The sequence below is a fragment of the Fundulus heteroclitus genome, chromosome 22 (genome assembly GCF_011125445.2).
Source record: "Fundulus heteroclitus isolate FHET01 chromosome 22, MU-UCD_Fhet_4.1, whole genome shotgun sequence".
Taxonomy (NCBI): Eukaryota; Metazoa; Chordata; class Actinopteri; order Cyprinodontiformes; family Fundulidae; genus Fundulus; species Fundulus heteroclitus.
In genome coordinates, this window is record NC_046382.1 from 16,161,085 (window position 1) to 16,171,831 (window position 10,747).

General features: G+C 41.1%; 1 protein-coding gene across 1 annotated transcript; it reads left to right on the top strand.

Annotated features, from left to right (window-relative positions):
• The first annotated feature begins 672 nt into the window (after positions 1-672).
• On the top strand, positions 673-9,809 carry btbd3b (BTB (POZ) domain containing 3b). The gene is made up of 4 exons (XM_012874861.3): positions 673-1,673; positions 3,076-3,166; positions 7,004-7,122; positions 8,305-9,809. The coding sequence occupies exons 1-4, from the start codon at positions 1,342-1,344 to the stop codon at positions 9,335-9,337; spliced, it is 1,575 nt and encodes a 524-aa protein (XP_012730315.2). The 5' UTR covers positions 673-1,341; the 3' UTR covers positions 9,338-9,809.
• The last annotated feature ends 938 nt before the right edge of the window (positions 9,810-10,747 follow it).

The following is a 10,747-nucleotide window of genomic DNA, read 5'->3' on the forward strand; positions in this document are numbered from 1 at the left end:
ATATATATATATATATATATATATATATTATATATGTACAGACAGATAAAATCTACACATTCGGGAAGCCTGTGGTAAAGCAACTTCATCCTAATACAGTAGGGGACACAAGCTGTCATTTCTTAGACTTAGACTTAGACTTAGACAACTTTATTTGTATGTGCAGAATTGATTTTGCAAAGGGCATTTGTGCAAGAATACAGCTTGTAAATTACAGATTAAAAATACAGTACAAGGTGCAGCAGTGATTCAAAAGTAAACAATTAAAATGTAAACAGATTTCAACTACAAATCCACTGCATTTAATATAATTAGTATACTTGTCAATTGATGAATACACATTAATCAAATTCTACCTGAAAAAATAAGAACCTTTCACTGCTCTGAATTATAGTGTAAAGCTAAGATTTTATCTATTGGAGGTGAAATTGAATGCTTTGGCTTCAGGTAAATGAAACACATGAGGCAAAAGCCTTAGATTAATCCATCTTTCTTATGGGGCATGACTGCCACTTTAATTGAGACGTAGCCAATTACATATCCAAGTATGCGCAGCTCCATAGGCTGAATTACCCAATCATAAATGCTGTCTGCTCCCATTGGCTGAGCTCCTGAGAGAGCTCTAAACTGTGCTGAGAGGGGGGCGGGGATGCGGGGGCTCTCGATCTCTTCTGCGCTCTCCCATTCAACCTCTGTAGTCAGCAGAACGAGTGGCTGAGCGGAGCAGCGCAGCATCCACAGCTCCTGCATCCTACGGAGGAGTCTGCTCCGAGGAAGAGAGGAGAAAAAAAAAAAAAAAAAAAGATCCTGCCTGACAGAGAAAAAGAGAGCCACAGATGAAGAGAGGCAGAAAGGGGATGAAACGCGCAGAGGGAGAAAGAGGGCAAAATGACAGGACCTGAGTAAAAGGTGCTGCCTGAGGACAACTGCAGCGATACTAAATCTGGAGCTGTCAGGACAACCCTCAGTGAGCCAGCGAGTGAGAAAGGAAAGGAGGAGGAGGAGGAGAGAAGTGGATTTGAAGAGCTGATCTTATCACTCTGGACATGCTGAGATGGGAACCGTGAGAGACTCTCCATCAGCAGATCAAACTTCACATGAGAGAAAAGCCCTCAGATCATCCGTTTGAAGCTCCTTCTTCAGGGAAGTGACAACACGGAGAAGAGATAGAACCCAGTACTTCCCAAAAGCTGGTTGGACAAACCCCGCACAGGACACCTACTGCTGAATCGCTCAGCGCGGCTCGAACCTCTCCCGTCCTCAGCCCTCCATCACACCCGGCTGCTCCTGCTGGATGTCTTCTCTGCGTGCTCTCCCACTGCTCAGCAGTTGAACACACTCATGGTCGATGCCAAGGGAAGGAACATGAAATGTCTGACTTTCTTCTTAATGCTTCCTGACTCGGTGAAAAGCAAGTCAAGCAAAAGCTCCAAGAAAGGGAATGCCAGCGGCAGCTCCAAACTGCCCCCAGTCTGTTATGAGATAATCACCTTGAGGAGCAAGAAGAAGAAGAAGATGTCTGCGGAAATTTTTCCCACCAAGAAGCCGGCGTCCACCACCACCACCGCCACAACGACCACCACGGTGCAGGAGTACCAGCAGCAGAACCTCAACAACAACAACACGATACAGAACTGCAACTGGCAGGGACTCTACTCAACTATAAGAGAAAGGTACAGTGTGCCAAACAAGAAAGCTCAACGCAGATAACACTCACAAGCCACTGTTTGGGAATTCCCACATGCGGTTCTCTACTTTGGTATTTTATTTTCTAAGAGGAGATATCTAACTTTTAAACATCTCGGAAAATACCTTTGCAAACCATCCTAATTTGCTGTTATTTATGGCTAAGACGGTCCTGAGGAAAAACAACCACAAAAACATAGAGCCTGATGTGATTGCTTTTATGAGGCGGAAGTCAACAATTACCTCTAATGTTAGTAAAATAACAGATTCATAGTTAGAAAATTGATGTTCATAGCATAAAATGTTTTTATAGTTATAGACTAAGCTGATTTTTTTTTTTAATAAATGGAGGTAAATCTATTAGATTTTTTTTCCACTCTGCTCTGTTTTGACTAATATTGGAAGTGTTACTCATATGTTGTCAGACTATCTGCTAGGGTCTGCGGTTTTACAGAGCTACTGCTTGCAGCTTGCCATCTGTAGATGAAAAAAACAGCATTAGCATAACAAGAGTGACTAGTGGCGATCCTTAAGTTTACGCACTGTTCACGTTTTTTCCACAATGGGAAATGGGTCCAAACAGCCATATTAGTTATTCATGTGAGCTTTTAGAGTTGCCGCCGTCTTTCAGCAGTGCTCAGCAATCAGTTGGGGAGGGGGCAGCTCTGCAGCACCTCCGTACAGCCTGAGAAACTTCCAGTCACTCCAGCATCCTCTGTGTCATCTCATTAAGACGACTTTAAGCCTGTGAATGTTTAATACCTTTGTATCCCTGCACAGTGGGAAGCGGTCGGCGCCTTTCTCTGGGGGTGTTCTCCCGACACCGTCCTCGTTCTGTTTGGCGAAACGTCTGTTTACAGCCTCTCCCACTCCCACAGACTTCGCTGCTCTGACACAACGGAGAGCAGACAGGCAGCAAGTGTGTTTGATATGCACAACAGGCAGAGGCTGATCTGTGCTAAGAGCCAAATATTTACTTTGGCCTATCTGTAAAAGGGCCCAGCTGTTCAGAGCAAAACGGGGGCTTTTTTTTTTTTCTTCTTCTTCCTCCTGACCTGGCTTTGTTGTCTCTCCAGAACATCAACGGGGCCGTTTACCCACCCCAGTGACATGCACTCAATAATATATGAGCACGGCTTTATTGTTGGTCCCATTCTTTCACAGAGGGGACTTCCCATTAACTTCATTGTCTTCTTCCCCTGTCTTTACGAAGACAGACGAAATAAAAGGAGGTGATATGAGGGGAACTTAATAGCTGCTGGATGATGATGTTACCAGTTTAAATGGCGCAAAATGAAGGACACCGCTGGGCATCAAAGTTACCATCCAGCCGAAACCCATAAAGATGCAGCCGATGACTTTCTTCTCCCCGTTTCTCTTTCCCCTCAGAAATTCAGTGATGTTCAACAATGAGCTGATGGCGGACGTTCATTTTGTCGTGGGTCAGCCGGGAAGGACCCAGCGGCTGCCGGGCCACAGGGTAAGAAATCATCTGCAAAAAATAACGGCGACAAGAGAGGAGATCCACAAACTGGGGCTCAGTCTGGCTGGTTTTCGTTGAAGCTCGTATCATGGGAGCATGAAAGCAATCTTCCTCCTCCTTTCTGTGCCTTCGTGAAGTCTTTTGTGCTCTGTTCTCACTTCCGCACCATGTGTCTTTTTTGAGACAGTCTTCAATTATTTATGTAAATTAGACTGGAAGAGAGTGAGCTAAAGGAGGAAGGGGTCTCCTCCTCAGCAGTAATCTCACACAAGATAGATTTGCCCCTCGTCTCAGCACCACCTATGGAAATAACTAACTTAATCCGTTAAAAGCAAAGATGAGGCAAAGATGGACATTCACAAATCTGCGGGCAGTTTCAACGCCTGAGAGGTTCAGTCAGGTTAAAGGAACTCTGGCTCATTTCCCCACCTTAGTCTGGTTTGTTTGGATGGGAAAATAGCAATAGCAACAGGGTCCCTACCGAAACCACGGTTCCAAACAAACGGTTTATTTATGCTGAGCGTGATCTGACCTCGATCTGACAGAGCTACCAGGTGTGCACTCCAAGGTCTAGCCAAATGCCTTCCCATAGTCTGGTGTTGCTTGTGAGCAAACAAAATGATAAACCATGGCGACGTGTCTTTTTCATAAAGCATAAAAAGGTTTATGCAGCCCTCAATCAAGGGTTCTAAAAAACTTTTGGTAAAGTTCTCTGATAATTTTGGCTGAAATAGTAAATAGAAACACACCAACGACATGATTAAACTCTTGTTTTCTGCGACCTCAGAACCACAGCATCTGCTTCCTGTATGTACATTTAGTGCTCCCGCCTTGGACGCATCTGACCAATAACGTTCTCGTCTGATTGGTAGGGACAGGTTTTAGTTTGTTTGGAGTTTTCACTCTGAAAAAATAAACAGAACCAACCCAAAAACGTTACAAGTTAATGGACTCAACAACTGATTTGGACAAACTATAGGTGTGAAAACAACCTTGGGAAGGACTTTTGCACTCATGTGCATTCACAACTTCCTTTAGGATCCTTTAAGGCACTTCAACACTTTAACTTTTATAGGTATATGCTTTATGCCTAACATTGTTCAACTATTAATGTGCTTTTGAAAAGCAACATATTTTTCTCACAGAAAATAAAAGGACAAAGCTTTGCAATCAATGCCTTGTAGTCTTTAAAGGCTACAGCCCTTAACTTTTCAGTTGGAGAAAATATTTAAGCTTCAACCAGATCACAGGACATTTTTAACTATTTTTGCAAGCAAAAATCTTCCTGCTACAAAACAACGAATAAAAAATACAGATCAAAACATTGAAAAATATTCTTTCGGAACAATGGCTACAGAACAGCAGAATCAGAAATGCCTTCCTGAGAACCTCCGAAATTAGAAAATACCACTCAGCTCTGAAAAGACCTTAATGCAATGCAGTGGCAGCTGGTGATAAAAACATATGTTTTTTGGAATTACAACATTCGTATGTTTAAATAACATTCACACCTGTGTATCTATATTGCCTCGGGTGTGACTTTAACTCACACAGATCATGACTCAATCTGATTGGATGAAGAATGACACATGAAGCGCCGATTGGCCACAGGCGCAGAGAGCTGCGACCTGATGAGTAAGTAAGCAACCAATTAGAAACCAGCATGAAGTCACATGGAAGTCAAAGGTTTCCAAACATATTTTCACCCTCCTCTGGTCGGCACTTCTCCCTTTGGCTTATACACAAAAATAACCCCAAATGAATAATGCAATGAAAACACTGAAAAATCTAAAAGTAAGACATGAGTAACCAAATGTGATGATTACTTTTCAATTTGGAATTTATGATTATGGTTTCTACGCCCTTTTCCAACAATTTTGATGGGGCAGGCACTCTAGCGCCTCCTATTGACAAGTAACCACCGATTAAAAAAATCAATGCAGATTTACTGACAGCTTGTACGACCTCTGAGATGCCAACTACTTCAGGAAGTTTAGTCAAATAGTTTTAATACTTGTAACCTGTAACAGTTTTCAGCCAAGTTGAACTCATTGTCATAACATTAAAAGGGCATTTTTACAGCAAATCTGTATTTTCTAGTTTAGTTAGCGTTAAATAGTTAGATTTTGAGAGTTAGTTTTATATTTAACTAGTTTTTTGATCTTGTTCATCCCTACTTCTTCGTTTCCCCCCACCCACTCAATTCATTCCTTTTTCAAGATGTTCAGATCAATAATTAAGATCTACTTTTGCTTAGACCATATGCCTCCCGTGAATGCGCTTTCATGTTTACTTTCTTTAAACACAATTACTAAAGATTAATGTGGTACGTTGCCGTACCACATTAAATCTGCCCATCCAACCACATCAGCTTTCAATAGCTCTATTTTCTTCCCTTCGGTCTATTATATGGGACCAAATGAATTATATATGATTAGGAGCTGCAGTGCTCTTTGTGCGTTTAGAGGAAACAGTCATGGAAGGATGATTTGATGGCCCTTTATGCTGAGACACTATATACCAATAGGATTTGAAGATGTTCAGCTCAGCCATCTTTATTGTGTCCAGTTGGCAGGAAATTCAGGAAACAAGCATAATCTTTCCAGTTTGTTCCAAACCAAGCCAAGAAAACAGCTAAAAGCGTCGCATTTGCTTCATCTGTGAACTATATTAGAGCATGAATTGAGACTAATTTAATATGTTGTATTATATTGGTCCTTAATGCCGCATAAAAGTACATGTGTGTCTTCACGATGAAGGAAACAAAACATGTTTTGGAAATTTGTGTTCCAGGCTTTCTACAACAACAGTGACATCTTTTCAAGCCTTTCCCCCTGACTGGCTCCAATTTAGAGAGATTTATTTGAGGAAATTTATGCCACCCACATATTCACCTACACATACTTCCACAAACACTTCCACACAAAGATCTAAAACCTGAGTTTATAAACAGATCTGGAGGCCCCAGCGTGTCTAATGGAAGCGTGCCTATTAATGAAAACGGTGATTGTTGCCTCTAATTTCATCATGAATTCGGATAAATCATTAATTCCAGCAAACTGAACCTTTAGTGCACCCTGTTAAGTATCTAGAAATCTGCCTCCCTGTCCGCAGGGAAAAGGAGAGCTGGCTAAGTACTGCCGAGAAAATCAACGGATAAAATAAGCTTTATTCTGTGCGGACTCAGATACTTGGATTCGGCTCCAACCTCGCAAATTATGGGACAATTTCTTGTGTTTATGCGTCCAAATAAGCCCCATTTTTAGAAGCAACGTGTTTATTCTAAACAAAAGGCCATGCTTCTCAGGCATGATCTATTGACAAGTCATGGTTGGTCAGGCTACTCACAAAAAACATAATAAAGAAATAATAATTTGCGCACTTTAGTGATTTTACAAAACGGCCTGTGTAAAATAATCATGACCCTGTCTCTGTAATTATTGCAAAAGCTTTTATCTGCCATCACGGGCATCAGACAGTTCCTCTAATTGAAAACAAGCTCTAAGCACCTGATTTAAGATCATTTTTCTGCATAAATGTCCCTATCTATCCATCTGTTGGTCTATCTATCTGGGAGATTGATGCCACATGAGCATCCTGATGGTACATCAACTGTATCCAAACAGAAAATCTAGATGGTTTACAAGGAAAAAAACATCATAAAGAAAAAGACAAGACAGTGTACCATCTTCCAAATGCCAAACCTGCATAAGTGGACATGCAAAGATACAGAGATGCTGCAATTTATGGACATTTCCGTTATAAGAAAATGTATAATCAGATGTTTCTTCCTCTCCAATGTCACTGTGTTTTCTCTTCTTCTTCTTCCCACAGTATGTATTAGCTGTGGGCAGCTCGGTGTTTCATGCCATGTTTTACGGTGAACTTGCGGAGAACAAGGATGAAATCCATATACCAGATGTGGAACCAGCAGCATTTCTGGCAATGCTAAAGTAAGGAGGTTCAGGCTGTTGCCGTGTTTTCCTCACATCGCTGATCTTTCACTTTTTGTCTTTTCTTAGATCTACCTTTCTTTTACATGTTGGACCAAACTGCTCAACACATCAATGACAGATTTATCGGTCTCAGCAACAGAGTTAAGCGTAATGACTGTAGTGTGGCCCATGCTGAATATATATTATGCTTATCTACTATTACTATGATTACTTGTCAAAAATTCATGTGTCCTTGTAATCTCTGGAAAGTAAAATGATTAAATTCCTGGTAAGCACCCAAAAATTGCCTGGTTTTGCTCATTAAATGAAGGATATATAAAATGTATTTTCAAGCCAGGCTTCATCTTTAGTTTTTTTTTTTTTTTTTTTTTTTTTTAAGAGAGGGTGGCCTCCATGTTTCACTATTGCCATCAGGCTCTTCTCTGAAAAATACCAGAAATGTCCTCTGTTCTGGTGTCCACATGATCCAGTTTTAGACCTATGTGTCCAAAGAACATTATTCCAGAAGTCCTAGTCTTTTACAATCTTTGACTTAGCTCTCTAAGTCAAAGAGAAACACTAGAGGTTTAAAGAAGGTACATCTCCTTCAATATGGTGACTAATGATGTTCACCTGATGCCATAAATCTACAGTATTTGTGGTTTTAGCTATTTTAAGTAGAATTTAGTGTGATTGGTCATCTTATCAGGAGTGAATGCTTCTTGTCAGGACAATCAACTAGGTTCCCTTATATAGGAAATTTTTGACCAACTTGTATAATCTGATTGAATTTGACTTTGATAAGTGCCTTGAGATGACATGTTTCATGAATTGACGATATATATATATAAAATTGAATTGAATTTAATTATTTTATTCCTCAACAGTAACTGCATTTTTGTAAAGTCATATGCAGTTAAAAGTTTAAAAGTCTTCAGTATTAATCTTTTATAATTATTTCAATCTTTAGTATTGATGTTATTTAAAAAAAAACACTGACATTTCTGATTTTTTTATTTATTTTATTTTTTAGAATAAAACAACATCCATGTTTCCAAATGTTTTAAAATCACCGCACACTTGGGTAGTCTCAATATGTTATCCTTAATTTCAACACTTGTTAATAATACCATGGTAAACATATTTATTTGGCTACTGATGAGCGAAAGTTAAAAAAATGTCTCATTTCTGCTTTGACAGGTACATTTACTGTGACGAAATTGACTTGACTGCAGACACTGTGCTGGCCACTCTCTATGCTGCCAAAAAGTACATTGTCCCTCACCTGGCCCGGGCCTGCGTCAACTTCCTCGAGACGAGCCTGAGTGCCAAGAACGCCTGCGTGCTGCTCTCCCAGAGCTGCCTGTTCGAGGAGCCGGAGTTGACACAGCGCTGCTGGGAGGTGATTGATGCCCAGGCTGAGTTGGCTTTACGTTCAGAGGGCTTCTGTGACATTGACTCCCAGACCTTGGAGAGTATCCTACAGCGAGAGACACTCAATGCTAAAGAGATAGTGGTATTTGAGGCCGCACTTAGCTGGGCTGACGCCGAGTGCCAGAGACAGGAGCTCACATCCTCTACCGACAACAAGCGTAAGGTCCTGGGCAAGGCCATGTATCTCATACGTATCCCTACGATGGCACTGGACGACTTTGCCAACGGAGCAGCCCAGTCTGGCGTGTTGACGCTAAACGAGACCAATGACATCTTCCTGTGGTACACGGCAGCCAAGAAGCCCGAGCTGAAGTTTGCGAGTCAGGCCAGGAAGGGGCTGACGCCGCAGCGCTGCCACAGGTTCCAGTCCTGTGCCTACCGGAGCAATCAGTGGCGCTACCGGGGCCGCTGTGACAGTATACAGTTCGCTGTGGATAAAAGGGTTTTCATCGCCGGCTTTGGTTTGTACGGATCGAGCTGTGGCTCGGCAGAGTACAGTGCCAAGATAGAGCTGAAGCGTCAAGGTGTGCTGCTGGGGCAAAACCTCAGCAAATACTTCTCAGACGGATCCAGCAACACCTTCCCAGTGTGGTTCGAGTATCCGGTCCAAATCGAGCCTGATACCTTCTACACGGCCAGCGTTGTTCTGGATGGAAACGAGTTGAGCTACTTCGGACAGGAAGGGATGACAGAGGTACAGTGTGGTAAAGTGACATTCCAGTTCCAGTGCTCCTCAGACAGCACCAACGGCACGGGGGTGCAAGGAGGGCAGATTCCCGAACTTATCTTCTATGCTTGACAACATGTGTAACTATGTCTCTCATTTTAGTGCACTTACTGAAGCAGAAATGTATCACTTTGTGCACTGTGGAAGGTGTTATTTATTTTTGTTGTAGCTTGATGTTAGACCTGTGAGACATTTTGTTCTTTTGACTTGAAAGAATGGTCCGGCTCCGGGTCAATGCGCCCCTTCACCATTTCATAGCCAGAGTCATTTTTGCCCCTTCCTACTGGCAATATGTGGGACGTACTAAAGCAGCGTGTATCAGTTAAACTTTTTGTTGTAAATATTTTGTTAAATCATGAATATGAATAATCACAGAGATGCTCAAATGTCAATTATAGTTTAATTTGATTGTAAAATATTTTCAGAAACATTAGGAAGGGATATTTTGTACTTTGTCAACCAAAGAGTAAAAGCATTTATTTTACCGTATTTTCTGAACTATAAGTCGCTCCGGAGTACATGTCGCACCAGCCATAAAATGCATAATAAAGAAGGAAAAAACATGTATAAGTCGCACTGGAGTATAAGTCGCATTTTTGGGGGAAATTTATTTGATAATATACAACATTAAAAACAGACATGTCATCTTTAAAGGCAATTTTAAATAAAAATAGAACGGAGGCAACAACAGGCTGAATGATTGTACGGTTAGCTTACACTACATGACACAACTGAGAACGTGTCTGGTATGTTAACATAACATATTAAAAGCTATTCAGATAACTATAGCTTAAATAACATGCAAAGAAGTTAACCAAAGCACCCGTGTCACTCCAAATAACTAAAATCCAGTGAAATCTTCATCCTCTGTGTCACTTTCAAATAACTCCGTTAACTCCGGAGGTAGAAGACGCGGCGCTTCCGCTTCTACGTCGCTTACGTCTGATTCAACACAGGCCTAGAGCGACCTCTTGTGGTTTGGTGTGAAAATAACAGGCGTAATGATATACCGGTAAAAATGTGTAATAATTTCACACATAAGTCGCTCCAGAGTATAAGTCGCACCCCGGGCCAAACTATGAAAAAAAACTGCTTATAGTCCGGAAAATACGGTACATTCTAGAGCTAAAACTAGATACCTACATACACTTTATAAACATTAAGCATTTTCCCTCACTGTCTAGCATTAAATCAAACTAAATGTTTCCAGTTTAGGTTAGGTTAGGTTAAATGACACAAATATAGGATAAAATGTTTAATTATCTTTAAAGTGTGAAGTTTACATTTGCTTAGGTTAGTAACCTGACTCTCGCCAGATGGATGTAGTTCCGCTGAGCTCGGTTCAGGTTAAAAGGTTGGTAAGTCTTGAGGAAATTTTGGAAAAGGTTTCTGATTCACAAGATTTATGTTAATTGGAGGAACACTTAATATCTTCCAAAGCATGCCTCAAACACACTGCTTACTTGTGTGACATAACGATAA